Source organism: Scleropages formosus, chromosome 16 (genome assembly GCF_900964775.1).
Source record: "Scleropages formosus chromosome 16, fSclFor1.1, whole genome shotgun sequence".
In the NCBI taxonomy this organism is placed as follows: domain Eukaryota; kingdom Metazoa; phylum Chordata; class Actinopteri; order Osteoglossiformes; family Osteoglossidae; genus Scleropages; species Scleropages formosus.
This window is the reverse complement of record NC_041821.1, coordinates 23590428-23609315: the sequence shown is the minus strand read 5'-3', so window position 1 is coordinate 23609315 and position 18888 is coordinate 23590428. Positions and strand designations below refer to the sequence as shown.

The window sequence follows — 18888 nt, the reverse complement described above, 5'->3', positions numbered from 1 at the left end:
GAGTCTGTGATATTTTGGCCTATTGTGACATCAAGAATGCCAAGAACCTGGGGATACAAATCATGAGAGTCTGATGCAGCCAAAACCACACTGTAGCAAAGAGTCATGGTTTTGTGCTCGCAATAATTCTACCCTAAGCTGTGTTGCTCCTTCTGGTTTGCTGAATAATCACGCCAAAATTTAGTTTATGCAATGAATTACTTCACAATCAACTGATTATGACAGTAAAATAAAGTCTTGAAAGTCTTGGTGCTGGTTATACCTTTCCGTAAACACAATGTATTTTCCCCAACAGACACAGATAAAATATCAACAGAGCAGTATATGGTTTTCTCCCTGAGGAATAAAAAAAAGAAAAAAAAAAATAGCTGAAGCTGAATAATGTTTAAACAGCATGTGCAAAAGTTATTTTCAGGCAACCTGAAAAAAAAAGAAAAAAACATCTTTGAAATGCACTCCAGACTAATAAATACAAATGTAAGAAATCTGATTGTCTGAGGCTCATTCATATTTAGTCCGTTTAGACTAAATTTTGACCCGGAACAAACCGTGTCGGCCTGTCTATATACTCGAATTTCAAGGGGTGTAATAACATAAACAATAAAAATAAACATGCAAGCATCAGTTCACACAACTGATGGTTTTGAGAAGAAATTAAATTACTGAGTCATTTCCTTCCAGCTGAAACTCACTCACTCAGGAGAAATGGCTGTAGAGAATGTAACAGGAGTAAAAGTGGTGTAAAGGTTATTTTTGTCTAAAGAACAGTAGTCATTTCAGCAGTGGTGGTTAAAACGTTGTCTTTTTTAGACATTACATCTTAGAACTCCATGGAGGCCTTTTAGGCAAAAACTCTTAATGTAGAAATATATGCCAAGAAATTAGAAACTAAAAATTAAAAAAGTAAAAAATAAAAATAAAAACTGAAAAAACTTTACGGTGTGTTTAAGCACAGAATCTTGTGTTAAAATAACACATTTGCCTATTTTAATATTTGGGTGGTGCTCGGAACTGCTTTCTGTGTTTAGTGCTCCCTTCCAAAATTGTGCTGAACCGTTATAATTATTTATAAGCCAGTTATAGGACATAAAGGACCCCCTATGGCTAATGTTCCACCAACTTGATTCCTAGTCACTGTCACCAGTTCTGCTCAGTGCTACAGACCTAATTTACCTGATAAAACAGCATTCGCGCGCGCGTGTGTGTGTGAACCCCTGAATGTGGTGTTCGATTCTCTTTGCTGACTGCACGTGCAACATGATTTGAATAAAAGCCGTGCGATTCACTCACCTCATGTGTTCGGGTGTCCAGTGCGGAGAAAGTGCCGAAGCCTTATGGCAATCAGATGAAAAATAACATATTTTATGATCTATTGTCAGTTATAAAAAGTTGTAAATCGGTCCGCTTTTACCAGAATCCGAAGGTTAATGAGGGAAAATTCCGCAAGTAGCACGCACGCACACACACACACACACACACACACACCGAGTTGCGGGGAACCGGAGCCTACCCGGCAACACAGGGCGTAAGGCCGGAGGGGGAGGGGACACACCCGGGACGGGACGCCGGTCCGTCGCAAGGCACCCCAAGCGGGACTCGAACCCCAGACCCACCGGAGAGCAGGACCCGATCCAACCCACTGCGCCCCCCTGCAAGTAGCACATTTATCACCAAATAATATTGTACATGAAGCACGTGGATTTCCAGTAACTATATATCGAATAAAAACTGACCTCAGAAACGTTATATTCATGTTCACGAACACAGTAATAGTTAAGCCCAAGTGTGAACAATCTCAAAGCTTTATTGAGTATTTTGTACGCAAAGTTTGTCTCGAAGTTACCTGTACATTTAAAAAATATACACATGACATGTACAAATGATATGTAAACATTTTATAAATATTTTCTTTAGAGAAGTTTGAAATCTGCGAAAACAGGCGGCATCTCTATAGTACAGTTTGCGTTACATTATAAACCAATGAACCCATGAGCATTCAAAACCTTTTCTGTTTTCACAATAATCAAATGCAGGTTAATTATATTTAACAACTGTCGCATTTTCAGCCTTCTCTCCAGATATTTTACCGTCTTTTTTATTACAGGCATTTCCAACCACCCCGCCGCTCATTCCCATCAAGTACAAGTTAACAAAATAGAAACCTCTAAAAATTCTTAAAGTAGTAAAACTTTTTTTCTTCTTTAGAAAATACTAGGGAGTTTTTCAGATAAAAATGTACCCTGCTACACACTCTAGCACAGTAGTGGTTTTTGCTCCATTATGAACTGAAGTAGGAAGCACCAGTTTTTAATACCGATAAAAAAAAAAAGATGCGCGCTCAGTGTGACTTACATTTACATTTAGATTTACTTATTCAGCAGACTTGCTTTGAAAGCAAATACAGTGTGTGTGTGTGTGTGTGTGTTTTTTCTCAAATGCTCAGAAGAGTCCACGGGGTCTTGGAAATCACGTCAAGAACGCGTTTACTTGCTCCGCAGCAAATCTTTGCACCGACTTTATGTAGCGCAGGTAGAATTTCGGTTCCGAAAGATGGTTTCGGCTCGTATCGTGTGCTGTTAATAAGATGTTCCGCAGTGTTACAGCGCTGCTGTACCTGCGTACCTCAGTACCTACGCTGTGACAACGCGGAACATCTCATTAAGCACACGAGCGGATTTCAACAGGAAACCCGGCGGAAAGGCACAGGTCGTGGAATTAACGTGAAATAATTTACCTTTTACAGCCACAACAAGTGTTATAAACTACACTTATTCAATGGAATTTCATACACATGATTTTAGCTCTCAAAACTGGGTTTAATGAAAAAAGTACGTACAACATGACCAGACAGCTACAAATTTAGCGTTCTTCCATTAGACATGATGTACACTTGTGCAAGGGGGAAGAAGAAATTGAGATCCAAAGGAAGACATGCACTTTATTTAAATATAAAAAATATTTACCAAACAAAAAGAATAATACAAACTGACTGCTATTGTTAAAAAAAGGAGATTAATGTCACTGTGGTTGAACACCCGAAGTCAGTTTCACTCAGTATCGGTACCTGTGAATACAATGAGGTGGAAGAAAAAGAACTAAATGCAGAGTTTTCTCCTGTGGTAAGTGCCTCCTAGTAGCACCCACTGGGCACATACCAGTGTAGCACTGCACACTGCAGTGACTTTACATGGCAACATGAAGATGACAGTATGGATGCTCTTCATTTTCCTGCTGGGTTAGTCTTCTTTAGGACAGATAATACATCCCATAGGCAACAGGTCCGTTGAAAAGTCCCGGAACTGGTAAGGTGGGCCTTGGGAAGGAGTTGGAATGTCCGTAAATGGATGGAGAAGTCAAGGGCCCACCAAGAGGGAAAGGAAAGGCAAAGGCTGGAACCAGTGGCTTCGCTGCCAGTTTAAACTTCTCGAGCTCAGCCTCCTGCAGTCTCTTCGCTTTAGCCCGCCTGTTCTGGAACCAGATTTTCACTTGAGTCTCTGTCAGATTGAGAGAATTGGAGAATTCAGCTCTTTCTGCTATGGAGAGGTACTGTTTCTGACGAAACTTTCTCTCTAGTGAAAGTAACTGTGATGTGGTGAAAGGGGTCCGAGGTTTTCTGTTGTTCTTGTGCTTCCTGAGGGGACATGGAGGTGGGCTTGAGTCTCCTGTTAACAAAAGAAAAACATGCAAAATGCATATTGGTAAATGCAAATTTTCAATTGTTTTCTGAAAATGAGACATGGCCTTTCGAGTCACAAAATGTTAAATTATGCAATTATTTATCGCCACAATATTTTCCTAGCAACTAGTAGGAGCGCCGCTGTTATACTGTTACTAAAGGTTAACTTAATTTATCCTGACGTGTCTTCTGTAATACATCCACATATTTGATGGATAAGGTATTCCTTTACATAATCTTCTGAGAAATGGCTGAGGACATCTTCTTAATTTCAAATATTAAGTGATACTTTTTTTTTTCTCCAAAAGAAAAGTTACTTTGTAAAATTATAAAACATTTGATTGCTTCAGATTGTAGGTCCACCATTTATTCAACTCTTTTAAAAAATTAAAACCTGTACTTGCAAATAATAATAATAAAAAAAACAACAAAAAAAAACAGTTTCCTTTACACAGTCTTCCATCCAGAACTCACAGAAACAAATCAGAAACACATCAATAACACAATAATTATTGGATATTTTCACAGAAAAGAGAAAACTTTCAATGATGAATACAGATGTCACTGTCTAAATGTAACAAACAAAACATTAACTAGATATAGTTAATATATAACTAGATATAACTAGATTCACAGAAATGTTGTCAGGATGTACAGCAAACAGCGACAACTTACTAGGAGATGTTGAAAAAGTTGAATTCTGGATCCAGGTGCTCTGATCCTTTTCATTAGGGTCCTCAGTATCGTTTCTTGTGCATTCTGTCAAGTTTGGGAAAGTATCCATGGAAATGTTACCTCCTCTATATAGCGTCCTTGGAGATGGGTCTGATTTCTCCTGCTCTGCCACAGTCTTTGACAGACCCACATCTGCATCAAATGCAGAATACTGTGTCCTGTAAGTTGTTCTTTGTGAGATCAGCGACTCCACACTGAAAGGAAGGCTGAATGTCTTGCTTTTACATCCTTTGGCAATCTTGTCTGGTGATTTAAGGTCTTCCTTCTCAGTGTTTCCTTTCTCCTGAACTGTCGGATCTTGGGAGGGAGACCCCTGGACAGGATTCATGTTACAAGAGTATGGGGCCATACACCTCTTAAATGAACTGACAGTCCCTGGATTGCGTTCTTTTCTGGCCTCCAGCAAATCCTTGGAAAAAGAACAGTTGGGTATTTGTCAGATGCTCACATGAAACTTTATACACTTCGCATCTGCTTTGCTGTCAGCTTTTAAAGCGCTGCATGTTTCCTCTCATCTTCCCGCCATCCAATGAAACGCACGGCCTGGCCAGAAGTCGTCGCCGGCGTGTCTTATGATTGGCTAAGCAACGTCTGGCGCGCCTCGAGGAAGACTTTCCAGGAAGCAACGTCTTGCTGCGGACGTCCATAGATGGCTGAAGGACACAAGTTGTTTGCAACACGCGTCTTCTGGAGCGATACTCATGTCATTAATCAGCAGGGCAGCGCAACAAAAGAGCCCCTTTTACTTATTACTGGAGCCCCACAGTAATTTCTTACAGACTAAAAGCGCCGTTCAGGTTTTTCGCATGAGGCAACGCGTAAACAAAAAGCACAGCGAACGCTGGTTAACATAAAAGAACTTTTTACATACTAGGAATATTTTCCGAATGAATATATATCACGTACTCGCTAGGAGTTGTAGGTATTTCAAATACTATTTGTAATCATTTAAAAATGATTATAAAACCGGACTAATTAAAAATAGGTTCAATTATTCTAAAAATGTGTGTGTGTGTGTGTGTGTGTGTGTGTGTGTCTCGCGTATATTCACTAGGCAGGGATAAAACTGACGATGTTCGCTCGCCATGTGCAACAGAAGTTCTTCCATATTTTAATCAACTTTGTGCAAGTGCTTAGGATCAAAAGTGTTATTTTCACAAATTTTAAAAGAATTAAATTCAACTTAGTAAATTAATTTAATCAACTCTTTGCCGAACTTTGGGACAAGTGAAAAACAGTATTACTGTCATTTACCCCCAGATTATAAAAATGCACAAATAAATAGATTTATTATTGGCCCAGCCCGTAGAAATGATTCCATTGCTTAAATCGTAGAAAAATGCATTAAAACAACATTCTTGTCCAAACAGGAGGTCTATGAAAACAGAGTAAAATTTAATACATATCCCTGAGGCTACTTCATAGATGAAGTCTCCTACACTAGCAATCTAATGAGTAATAAAACATTTAAGCATAGTTTTTTCTTCTCCTAAAACACATGTATGAAACATGACATCAAGATGATCGCAATGGCCATAAAATTGTTTGTGTTTCCTTATTATGATTGTTTGCTGTTAAATAGCACTGTAATATACTTCATTTGGAAATGACAATGTTCTCTTTATTAGTCACCCTTTAAAGAGCAGTGACTCACACATCTGGGTTGTATTCTTCAGCCCCACATGTCCACGATAAGCAATGCTATTACCTTCTTTGTGAACATTACCTGAGTAAATGATCACAGCAGGAGCAGCTATGGTCTGTTTAAAGTAAAGCAACTTCATAGAAGTTTTGATGGTGAGGTCCACTATGTTGTTTTTTTTAAAGCAATCCACAGCTGTATGCTAGTGTACACTCCTACATGAGGTTCCACTGAAACCCTTAAATTACATTTAAGCGTACTTATCTCACCTTGGATCAGCACAATGGTTTGGCAAGGTCAGAAACCCCAGGTGTCTGGGTCATCTGTGGAGTGTCCAGCTGTTCTCTGTGTACTGAAGCTGCCAAACCCAAAGATCTCTGCAGTACTACTAGCTAAGATGTTCGAAAGGCATGCAGAAGCCTTTATAATACAGAAATATGTGATTTTTGTCATTTACGTTAACATACATAATATACCTCCTTGACTGAGTTTATATTACTTTTGACCATTAAAATGTTGCCAGTTTTAATATTCACGAATCTTACAATGTGTGTTGCATGTTGGTAGCATAGAAAAAAGAAAATTCAGAATAATGCAGTACATTTTGCCAATAAAAGGCCCATAATAGGTTTACTGGCAAACTTTCACATTTAATTAAACAAATAATGTGTTTTTTGGGAGGTTTACTAAATTGTCTCTTGACCATTGTAAATAACAGCAAGCAATTTTATGCTTCTGTGCACACCGCAGGAATGGAAAATAAAACGCTTTCACATACCCAGTAAGGCACTCTTTATTTTCTGGTTTTCAGTAGTTTATTACTTTCACTCCTTTAAAAATTTTTTCAAAATCTTCTGGATCCCTTGGAATTATGATTTCCTTCAGACTTATAATTAATTCATTCATATCACTGATCTCCCAGATGCAGAATTATGCGGGTACTCCTTGGCTGGACTCCTTGCCATGCCGAATATAAAATTCTGACAAAGCCTTTAATTATTAACATGATTTTAACAGTGAGAATCAATTAAATAATTCAAGCTTAATTTAAGTAAATTACCTGTTAGATTGAATTTCCCCAAGGACTAAGAAAGGCAGTACAGACTCAGACAGCCACCTCCTGTCCCTCTTTCTTGTTCACTGCTACTGGAGTATATATGCTTGTCAATCCATCCATCCATGCATTCATCCAATTTCAATGACCGTTTATCCTGAACAGGGTTGCAGTGAATGGGAATCGATCCCGGAATCATTGGATGCAAGGCTGAGGAGGAGTAAACCCTGGATTGCAGGGTGTATACTGCTAAAATCTAAAAGCCAAGATCTATTTGGAGATATATGAATGCATGTAGCCTGTCCAGAGCAAAAGTATTTTGAACTGTAAATATTCTACTAGCTGCATAAGTGAGGTATCACTGTGACCCAGTGGTTGCTAGTTCAAGTCCTGGGGTTGGTTTTCTACAGTACTCTTACGCAAGATACCCAACCACAGTTACTCCAGTAAAAAGATTCAGCTGTGGAAAGAGGTGAATTTTTTCTGTCATACAGAAGTGTCAGCTAAGCAATAAAATGATGCTGTGTATCTGCTAAATTTTAGAATGCTGTACTTTGTTTCATAAGTCCCAGATGAGTGCAAAAAGCACAGTTGTACTTTTTCATTTCATAGCTGTTTTAATGGAACCCTGTTTGACTTCAGAATTTTAAATAAAATTTGCATCGAGTGTTCATGTAGGTAGACTTTATAGCTACTTCTGTGGTGCTACAGCCAATTTAAATTCTCTCAACAGAACTGACTTGTTCCAGAGGTAATAATTAATTAATCAGATTCACATATGGTTTCCTGTAATCTCAGAGACAAAAAGTAAGGCCGTGTGATGGTGTCTAAGGGACAATTGTCATGGAAAGCTAGCTAGCTTTTCATGACAATTGTCCTTTAGACACCATATCATGTAACCAACATGATAGCTTTTCATTAATGGAATCTAATGAGGAAAGCTAATATTTGTAGTATGCAATGTATGATATGCTTCCTCATCAGGAAATCAGGTTCCATGATTTAATGAATTTATTAGTATCCAATGCATACTACATGGCTTGCAGTTATGTCTGTTTACACAGGTGCATCTTTTACAAACAACTCTGGATTAATTGTAGCACTGAAAAGGTTGACTTGACTTGCAAGACTTGAACTTTCCATCAAGTATTTGAGAACTATCTGCTGTCTCATAATAAATTGATATATAAAATGTGATATTTCAGTTGACTGTTGTAATAGTAGAGGGGGTGCAGTGGCGCAGTGGGTTGGACCAGGTCCTGCTCTCTAGTGGGTCTGGGGTTGGAGTCCCGCTTGGGGTGCCTTCTGACGGACTGGCGTCCCGTCCTGGGTGTGTCCCCTCCCCCTCCGGCCTTACGCCCTGTGTTGCCGGGTAGGCTCCGGTTCCCCGTGACCCTGTATGGGACAAGCGGTTCAGAATGTGTGTGTGTGTGTGTGTGTGTGTTGTAATAGTACTATTACAAATGCAACATTTACTCTCCAACCTTTTGAAGACATCCTATAAACATCTTACAAACATGAAGATCTTGAAAAGAAGGCTATTATTTATCCAATGAAATCAGTGTTACAGACAGCTGGGACTTGTCCCAGTTCTGAGTAGAGGGACAGAAAATCGGTAACGTTAATCACGAGATAAAGTTCTGATGATATCTCAGAAAGGAACAATTTTGCACTGCACACAGCAGGCTTCAGGCTGTTAACGCACTTGTGCCTGGTTAAGACATCACAGCATCACAGCAACATAATATTAAGAGTTCATCTCATGATATCATGGTAAGTTTTCCTCATATTAATACCATTTCACTTGTCAAGGTTAACACAGAATTCTGATACAAACTCTGTACATTTCTTGCAGTGGGTGTGACATTAAAATAGAGAGGTGAAATGAATGAGTTAATGGTGGTGTTTACCTTCTGGTTTGTTCGTAGAAGGAATATGATCATACCCAATTCCAGAAACAGAAAGACCTGTTTACTGCTTTGTTATGTTTTCTTGCCTAGGCGCCTGGTAGACATATGACTGCCATGGTTCTTGACAGAGCTTTGCTTTTTCAGTCTCCTACAATGAAGCATATAACACAAGGAATCAATTGGTGACATTTTGTATTACAAAATCATCATAATTATGGTGTGGGTTGTGTCACAGCAACTGATATAACAGGATTTTTATACACTGAAAAACAAAGCAGTTAGGGAACAAAATTTCTATCATAGTTCTTAAAAAAATTCAGTTTTTCATTTAGTAGAACCAATGTTTCTTTCGCATTAAAATAGTGCACTAATTTACAACCAATAATGTGTAATTTCATAAAGACAACCTTTTTGATATTTTTTCATAAATCTTTAACTCAGAGAAATCCATCCAATTTCAATAACAGCTTTTTCCTGAGCAGGGTCACAGTGATCCAGACCCTATCCTGGAAGGACTGGGAACAAGACTGAGGGGGTAACCCCCTGGACAGTACACCAGGGTAAGGTAGCCACAGCCGCCCTCCCACACAGAGCAATATAGAGTCACCAATTCACCTGAACTGTGTGTCTTGAACTGTGGAAGGAAACCCACGAAAACACAGGGGGAAGATACAAACTCCACACAAACTGAGAGGGGATCAGACCCACGTTCTCTCACACAACCCAAGAGCTGTGAGGTGGCAGCACTACTTGCTGCACCAATGTGCCGCCCCTACCCAGAGAAAATGTCAGATGAAAATAAAAAAAGAACAAGGAACTTATTTTACTAGTAACCTCAAAAATATCTTTACTAAAGTCTGTACAAGGAAAGTGAAATTGCTGCGTGAGCTTTTATTTCTTACACTGGTCAACACCTCCTTCCATAGTGATATCTTGTGTCCGTCTAGGCTGTGTGTACTTGATTGTCCCGCTTTATTGCTGTCCAAGAGAAATCCTCCAACCAGCTTTAATGTCTGTCTTCATTCCACCTGAGGATTCTGCCCTGTGTCAGTGGCTGCTGGGAATCTTTGCTTGTAAGCTGCCCTTTTTTGAACGTCTCTGGAATCTAGATTCTAAACCAAGTGAACTAATAAAAAAAAAACTGAAGACGTGGACCTAGTTATGATGAGCTAGACATACTCAAAATCAGGTGAAAATGAAGGACGAATAGATAAATATATTCTCTGTAGGAAGACACGTGAGAATATGCAGTTACTGTTTATAGTTGTGTTTGTGTTGTATGAAAGAAAATGTATCCTCTTCTCAGTATTAAGTGGGATGTGCTTTCACAGAAGCAGCAATGTTTCAAATGGAACCATTCTGAAATATTTATTATCTGGATAAAATTTCCAGTCAGTGCACTAAAACAGAGCAAAGTTGAAGTACAAAGAAAAAAAAAATCTGGTTGACAATTTTAGAATTAAAGTATCACTGTAAAAAATCGTTTGCTAAATCATAGTATTTCTTCTTGCCATCAGATTTAAGGAACATTAAAAAGCTTTTTTTTTTTTTTTTGCTGGGAATTAAACTTATCTGGTATATTTCAGTTTGTGTCACGCAAGTTGAAGATGAAGTGCATTTGTTTTGAATCACATGTCTGGTGCTGGAAAAAGTCTGTAAAATGTGCAGAGCAACTATAAAACATCCTGATAACTATTATCAAATTAGTGACTTAATTGAGTAGGAGGATGCTGCAAAACTGTGCAACGGAAATCCAGGCAAAAAAATTGGCTAAGATCACATCATGACAAATGTAAACAAATTAATTAAGAGAAGACTCTGCAGCTCAGACCTACTGTACATTCAGAAATAGCTGCACAAATTCTAAACCATGTGTGAGGTCACCAGCCTTTCCTCCATAAGATCAACTGCACTTATTCTAATATTGCTTTCTGAACAACCCTTGGTGTGACAAATATTTTGGCATCTGTATTTCTGCAGTCCTGTGGATGGTTTATAAAAATAATGCAGTTTGAAAGTAATGTGACCTGGAGAGCAGTGACACCAAAAAGTATTGCTTCTGGAAAATGTTACAATAAAAAAAAAAAACCTTTACATTGAATTGCTGCTGTTCTTTAAAGTGACTTAGAGTATTAATCTACTTATGATGATTTATCCGTTTATACAGCAGAATCATTATGAAGCAGTTCTGGCAGAGTGCAATGGACTGGCGTCCTGTCCGGGGAGTACCAGCCCTCAGCCTCACGCACCTCCCGGATAGGCTCCGGCTGAGCGTGGCCCTACTCAGAATAAGCAGTTATTGAAAATAGATGGATGGGTGGAATTCAGGGTAAGTACCTTGATCAAAGGGATTTTAGCAGGTGGTGGAATTTGAACTTAGATCCTTCATTTGCAAGGCTGCAGCTGTAAGTACTGCACCACCTACTGCCCATATTACAGAGATGTGGCAAAAAGACAACAGACACATCTTTTATGAGATATTGTGAAAGGTTCAACACTGAAAATACAGCAATAGGATGAATGACTGTACATGTACACCAGGAGAAACAGTTGAAATTCACACATAAAGTAGTTCTGAAATCTGGAAAATCGTAAAAGAGCTTTTAAAATATTCTGAAAAATGAAGACAGCAATGAACATTTTGACATGAAATATATTACAAACGTTAAGAAAATGTATTTCTGTAGAATTAAACAAGCTTTCTTAGGAGCAACATGGGATCATGAGAGGTCTGGTTTGCATGCAGGAACCAGAAACAAATTGTGGCTGCTCTGTGTGACCATGAGCAACTAAGGAATGTCACAACATTTTTCTGCACCCTCAGTGGCTGAATTACATTGAATTATTGTCTTAAGAAAGCTTCTGAAAGAGCAATGGCTATCTTTTCAGTGCAAGACCAAAGTTCTGGCATTGTCAAGGCACAGACCACTGAATATATTACCAACAATTCCAAAAATATGTAGAAAGTTGTTTTTTAGAGCACATTGCACTAAAAAATAATGTATAACAGGACTGCAACATTCTGTTTGCAAGACATACACAATGCTCAAAGCTCATTATGTAATAGTACACGTTCCTCTGTAATTACCTACAGAGTAATCTTGAATACACTTAGATCACTAGTTTTCCACCTGGTATGGAAATATCTACAAGTAGATGCAAAAATTTTCGAGGCCGTAAAAACTCAGCTGTTTGTCATAACATGATTCAAGGCACTGAAGTGACCATTTCAGCCACTCACTTAAGGATCAAAAGAAAAACGTTCATGACAAATTTACTTTTACTTTTATTTTAATTGCCCTCCTTATTTTATTCAATGTCATTTTGTATTGGCTTTGCAACGTGAGCATTTTATGAATGTGAACACATGATGTTGTTTTGTAATGTCATGCCAGAATATATATCTATATTCCCATGCATAAAAATACAAAGAGGATAAATAAAATTCAAAAATTTTGATGGGTCTTTCAACATTACCTTTTTGAAATATCTCAACAATGACAGTCTGAAAAGAGTCAAAACAACAAGGGCGTACTTGCATTGCTGCAGTTTACGACGCAGAAGCATCATTTTAGCCGCGGGGCCAAATCTACAGTCCCCTTGAAAAAACTTAATGTGATCACAGGGTGACTGTGTCTAGCAGACAGAGGCCCAAACAAACAGGTCAGTCCGATTGTTCTGAGATCACAGTTTTCAGATGCTTCCCATGAAATGCCCGAGAACAGGATGGATGAGCGTTGAAAGGGCCGCCAAATAAACAACCGTTAAATTGTTTTTTCAGAATGAGTGGCGTGGCCTTTCAGAGGTAGGGAGGATTTGTAGCACATCCTCCATCGGCGTACGGGCCGAGTCCTGTGGGAGACTAAAAAGATCTAATGCAACCAGTTTTTTTCCTGAAGTTTTCAGCTGAAGCTTATATTCCATCTCCCTCTTTTCATTGCAGACAGGGGGGAAATCGGGAAGGGAGAATACTTTGTTGTCCCATTGCTTAATGAGCTGGAAAATACAATTGCACTTTTCTGACTGTGAAAATTGCTTTGAGGGCATCATAAATTAGCTGCTGGAAGATGCTTAAACTAATGAGGCTTTGTGTGCTCAGTGCAGTGCCTGCCTCCCCCATGTCGGGGGGAGTCCCATTGAGAAAACTGTGAGCGATGAAGGATCAACAATCACAGTGTTTAGGCGACTGTGGTCTTTGTGAATGGTCTCACTTGTTTCAGTCTCAGTCCCAAGGCTCTGCAATTTGCATGGCTTCTTTGAAGTGTATCAAACCCACGTCCAGAAATCCAGTAGTTTTCATATCAACGGTTTTTTTAGCTTCAACTCTTCTCTAGCGTCAAGTCAAAATCTTTGACATCACTATGTCACCTAGCGGTCTAATCAGTATCCTTTGCACAGTATGGCAGCACTGAAGTACAAAGTATGGGTTAACAGCAATATTCCAACCTGACAAACATATTCTGTTTTAGGATCATTGCAAAAATAACTCTTGTATTGTTTATCAGTCAAATTTTCTTCATTCCTCATATTTAAAATGTAAATACCTGTTTTTGCTAATAAAGATTTTCATTTTCTTTTAGTCTGAGTAGTGCACATCGCTCACATTTTCGTTGCCTCTACCCTCATCATAGGACATTTCTTGCCTGCACATAGCACAGCTTTCCAATGTGATGCCCTGCCCCTTTCCTGCTGGGTTGTTAACTTTTGCTCGATGTAACTGATGGCTTCCACACTTCAACTGCCTTTATCTGTAGTGCAGGAGTCTTTGTCTCCGTTATTTTGTTTACAGGAGGCTAAGAATAGGCGGCAAGAAAGCAAAGGAGAGAAGTTCTCCCTGATATTTCACAAAATTTGGAGGGATTTTTTTTATTCATATTTTGCAGACTTGGCACATGCCTTCTGTTACTAAGTGGCATTGCTTTTAAGGGTTCTACATTCTCTATTCTTTGGCCCACTAGGTAGCGAGACTTACAGCTTTGGCAGCTGTTGGGCCATCTGAAAGGCTATAGAGCTCGCTCTGCAGGTGAGCTGTCCTGCCAAAGCACGTTCCACTCAAAGGCCCTTTCAGAATTTCAGTGGGGAGTTGACTTCCAAAGTGTCACTTCTCACAGCTCCTTCATAATGATGGCATTCCCCAAATATGCAACTTATAAAGAGTGCAACCATTTTGTCCTTTTGCCTTTTGATATGAGCCGCTGACTGGTGCAAGTTTATTTTTTATGGTGCAGGATGTTCCATTTGTTTGCTTGTTGACTGTTGCATATGATAAATGTGTCACAAGGTGTAGTACTTGCTCACATAGACCTATTTTGTTTCTTAAAGTCTGCTGGTGAACTGAACTATGTATTTAGTTGGTTGCTTAAGTGTAATTGGCTACTTTGAAACCTCAGAGAGGCAGATAATGTTCCCTATTCACAGGCAGCAATGGTGGTCTATCTAGTCACCCCCTCCCTATCCATCCCCACCAGCTCCCATACGGAGAAGAAATAATACAAGCTGAACCTTCTTTTCATCCCACTCTTTTAAAAATTTTATGAAGAACCATACTCTTTCAGAGCCATATCTAACACTAAAAGGGAGGGGGCGTTAGATAATAGCCTAAGGCTGGCAGACAAAGGGGGGCATGGTGACGCAGCGGGTTTCGCTGGGTTCTGCTCTCTGGAACGGGTCTGGGGTTCGAGTCCTGCTTGGGGTGCTTTGCGACGGACTGGCCTCTCGTCCAGGGTGTGTCCCCCTCCCTCCAGCCTTGCGCCTTGTTTTTCTGGGTTAAGCTCCATTTTGCTGCGACCCCATATAGGACAAGCGGTTTTGGACTGTGTGTGTGTGTGTGTGTGTGTGTGTGTGTGTGTGTGTGTGTGTGTGTGTGTGTGTGTGTGTGTGTGTGTGCGTGGCAAACAAAGTCACAGCAGTCTTTGACCAACATCACTGGTGTGAGGATGCCACATCAATATGAAAACACTACACCTACACCTCACACCAACACACTCGGGTCCCTGAGTTGAGAGTGAGACAGAAAACATCAGTAGTGGGACTTCAAAAAACACAGCACACTTTTTAAAGATCAGATTACAGTCATGACAACATCTGAATTCTTACATTAAAATAATTGTACAAAACAGAATAAAGAACTGAAAACAAGTACTCCAAAGTCAAAATCAACTTCATTGTCATTTCTACAATATGTTTACAACATACATTGGAGTGAAACAGTGTTTCTCCTGGACCACAGTGTGACATAGAGGACAACATATATAATATATACTATTACTACTACAGTACAATTCACAGTAACTAACTACTAAACTAAAAACTATTGAGTAAGAACACTATGGAATAAAGTGCAGTGGTGTGGTGGGTACAATAAATAGAAATGTAAACAGATTTAAAAGTGGTAGTGCAAAAAGAGTGAGTTACTTGCTTGTACTTTAAGTAAATAAATGCATTTTGCAGAATTCAAATAAGCTTAAAGTTTAAAGCCTAACTTGGGTGTGCTCATAGATTCAACCCATAAAATATGGTGACACAAGGACATGTCTGTTCATGAAAGATCTGTTTGACTGCCTGCACTCAGTTTGGTACCTGGATGTTATCGGTGTTATCTGACAGGCTGAAGGAGAGAAGCAATCTCTCCTCCCAGCTCGTTTTCTCTTAACTTGTCTTAACTTCTTCCAGAGGGTTTTTAAAATTCTAATAACACCGCTTTTGTTTTTGCCATTATTTTAAATGGCAGTGCACTCAGTAGATATTAAGTTTTCATTTTATGTAAGAAACTGGTTATGGATGCTCAGGGTTTATTAAAATGAACATAAAATAAGAGCATGGTGACTGATTTCATCATAGAAAAAATGAACTTTAAGTAATTTGAAAACATAAACACTTAGGGATAGCAGCACTTCTACATCCTATTGCCTAACTGAAAAGTCCACATATTTTCTATAGTGCACTGTTTACATTGAACAGTATTATCAAAAGTAAATATGTATTGTCAGTGTAAACTCACACACACACACATTATATGAACCGCTTGTCCCATAGGGGGTCGCGGGGAGCCGGAGCCTAACCCGGCAACACAGGGCGTAAGGCTGGAGGGGGAGGGGACACACCCAGGACAGGGAACCAGTCCATCACAAGGCACCCCAAGCGGGACTTGAACCCCAGACCCACCAGAGAGCAGGACCCAGTCCAACCCACTGTGCCACCACGCCCCCCTTTCAGTATAAACTGATAACAACAAACAAACAAACATATAAATCTACAACATGACCTAGAACACTTTTTGAGGAAATGGGTTTCCTGTGATCATATGCAATGTTAAACGTGAGAAGGACAGAAGAAGGTTTCTGCCCAGATAACTTTACATTGAAATTTCTTTCAGTGAATTTCAAAAAATGAAATATTTGAAGCCCATCAACAAATAACTCAAATATTCAACAAATATTCTTCACAGTTCATATATTATAAAATTTACATTTTCAGTCATTTTCCAGTGAACACTAATATTTACCCCATATCCCAGATCAATCATAGTAACATTTCACAAAACATTGAGTAGTAACCAAGGGCTGCATTAAATTTTTAAATGAAAAGATGCCACGTGAACCAGTCTGACTTCAGTGAAAAAGTTGTATAATAAACGATTCCCAGTGACTTACTCTTGGAATGACCCATTCTTTCCTATGACCTTGAATCAGATTGCTGAGCTGACTGTCCTTCAGCAATGTTCCAGGATACTTACCACATACCTCAGCTCTAAGTCTAGCAAATAGGTTACTAAATCATATGGACAGACCTAAGTTGGGAATGTACAAAAAGCCTCCTAAATCATGCACAGTATGTATATACCAAGAAACTGTATGAATCCAGACACATACTATTAAAAATTATTGTTGCATTTTGCATAGTAAAAAATTCCCAGTGTATTCTCAGTGGACGCACACAAAGCTAAGAACCATATATGCTGCTAGTATGAAGTTAAAAGCTGATGCCTGACCACATGAACACAAAGTTATACTAAAAACATACCTCCTGTTAAACAGTGGTAGCATACAATCCCTTAATGAATACCATCTTTGACCTTGGTTGTATAACAAAAATGTCATGTCTTCAAATGCACTGAAAAAGCCTTAATTCTGTTATACTTTAGGATCATAGAAAAACCAGAGGTCCCACTGCCAAAGTGCCAGAAGCTGTCATCACAGGAAATTGAAAATGGAACTGAAGTCTTGTTGGGTTTTGGGCAGAGTTCCCCTACACCATTCTTTTTATAATAATGATAATAATAATAATAATAATAATAATAATAATAATAATAATAATAATAATAATAATAATAGCAAAACAAAAAAAGTATTAGTTAAAGCAGTATTATTATTACAAGTATAGCAGGCTGTTCGGAATACACACACACACACACACACACATTTTCTGAAACCGCTTGTCCCAGACGGGGTTACGGAGCCTACCTGGCAACCCAGGGCGTAAGGCTGGAGGGGGAGGGGACACACCCAGGACGGGACACCAGTCCGCCGCAAGGCACCCCAAGCAGGACTTGAACCCTAGACCCACCCGAGAGCAGGACCCAGTCCAACCCATTGTGCCACTGTGCCACTGCACCCCCTCTGTTCGGAATATTTCACCTATTTTATCCAATGCATTAAAAACGTCCCAGAAAACAGCTAATGAACAATGTTTATGAATTTGCAAATATGTCTTTTTTTTAACAGTGTCATTACTATTTGCAGTCTTGAAAATCCAGTATTGATAAATACAAACCCTTTATAAAAAGAGACTGCAGTGTGTTCTGAACCAGGAGAGTAGACCTGGATATTCGTATTGACTTGTTTGTTCTTTACCCTGGTGTGGTGTGCTTCTGAATCATTCTGGCCTTCTCATCTAATGATGTGTTTTCCAGTAAGCTAATTAGGACAACAGATGGTGTATCACCAGTTCTTATGATGTCATCTGGGAAATGCTGTGATGAAGCTTTTGACCTGATGAGGATGTGCTCTGGAGGTGTCCATGCAGCCAGCAAATGATGCCAAGGTCAAAGTGCAAAAAGCACAAAACCACTCAGTGCTTCTAAACTTCCCTATATCAATAAAACTGAGTGGACAGGAGACTGAAATATTCTGAGCTCCATGTAATTAAAATGTTTTATTTGTTTTCATGTCAGCTTGTGGATGTGGATGGCTGATATGACCCATGCAATTCACATCGGTATAGTATGTTTTACTGCGTCTGTGTTTCTTGTTATAGAGTAGTATGTCTATGAACATTACATTTATTTATTTAGCAGATGCTTTTTTTCCAGAGACTTCCGATGAACTCTGTGTAGTGTTATCAGCCCACACACCTTATTCACCAAGGTGACTTACACTGCTAGATACACTACTTACAATGGGTCACTCATCCATACATCAGTGAAATACACTCTCTCTGTTACTCACACACTATGGGTGAACCTGAACAGCATCTTTGGACTGTGGGAGGAAACCAGAACACTCAGAGGAAACCCACGCAGACACAGGGTGAACATGCAAGCTCCACACAGACTGAGCAGGGATCAAACCAACATCCTCTTGCATCACCCAGGTACTATAAGATATTAGGGCTACTTGCTGTGCCACCATGCTGCCCAGCTAATACAAAAACACTGATACAAGCCACGTTTCTACCACATTAAATCTGTTTAGAGAATTCAGAACAGTCCATGAAACATCTTCTGTTTGTCTAATTGAAAAAGTTACCTAACAGATCACTTCTTTTGAGGCTTGATAGTGGCTGTACATACCTGCTGTAAAATTTCTAACAGTTTATTTTATTTCATTCTGTTGGTATTTAAAATATGTTTAGCTGAAATGAATAAAAAATA

At 39.1% G+C, this 18888-nt stretch overlaps 1 protein-coding gene and 1 long non-coding RNA gene across 2 annotated transcripts; one reads left to right on the top strand and one right to left on the bottom strand.

The window, feature by feature from the left end:
- Positions 1–1848: 1848 nt before the first annotated feature.
- Positions 1849–5013, bottom strand: LOC108933652 (homeobox protein MSH-C-like). Its single transcript, XM_018750843.2, has 2 exons — positions 4352–5013; positions 1849–3662 (listed from the first exon to the last, which is right to left on the bottom strand). Exons 1-2 carry the CDS (start codon positions 4758–4760, stop codon positions 3247–3249), a joined length of 825 nt encoding a protein of 274 aa, XP_018606359.2. The 5' UTR covers positions 4761–5013; the 3' UTR covers positions 1849–3246.
- A 3797-nt stretch (positions 5014–8810) lies between these two features.
- Positions 8811–11257, top strand: LOC108933699 (uncharacterized). The gene is made up of 3 exons (XR_001966079.1): positions 8811–8880; positions 9500–9577; positions 11185–11257. It is a non-coding gene; the product is annotated as an uncharacterized LOC108933699 (long non-coding RNA).
- The last annotated feature ends 7631 nt before the right edge of the window (positions 11258–18888 follow it).

Bases quoted from the DNA above. Each gene is read 5' to 3' on its own strand.
- LOC108933652 (XM_018750843.2), bottom strand. From the start codon at position 4,760: ATGGCCCCATACTCTTGTAACATGAATCCTGTCCAGGGGTCTCCCTCC. The intron at 3,663-4,351 runs GTAAGTTGTCGC...TTTTGTTAACAG, and splicing joins AACTTTTTCAACATCTCCTA to GAGACTCAAGCCCACCTCCA.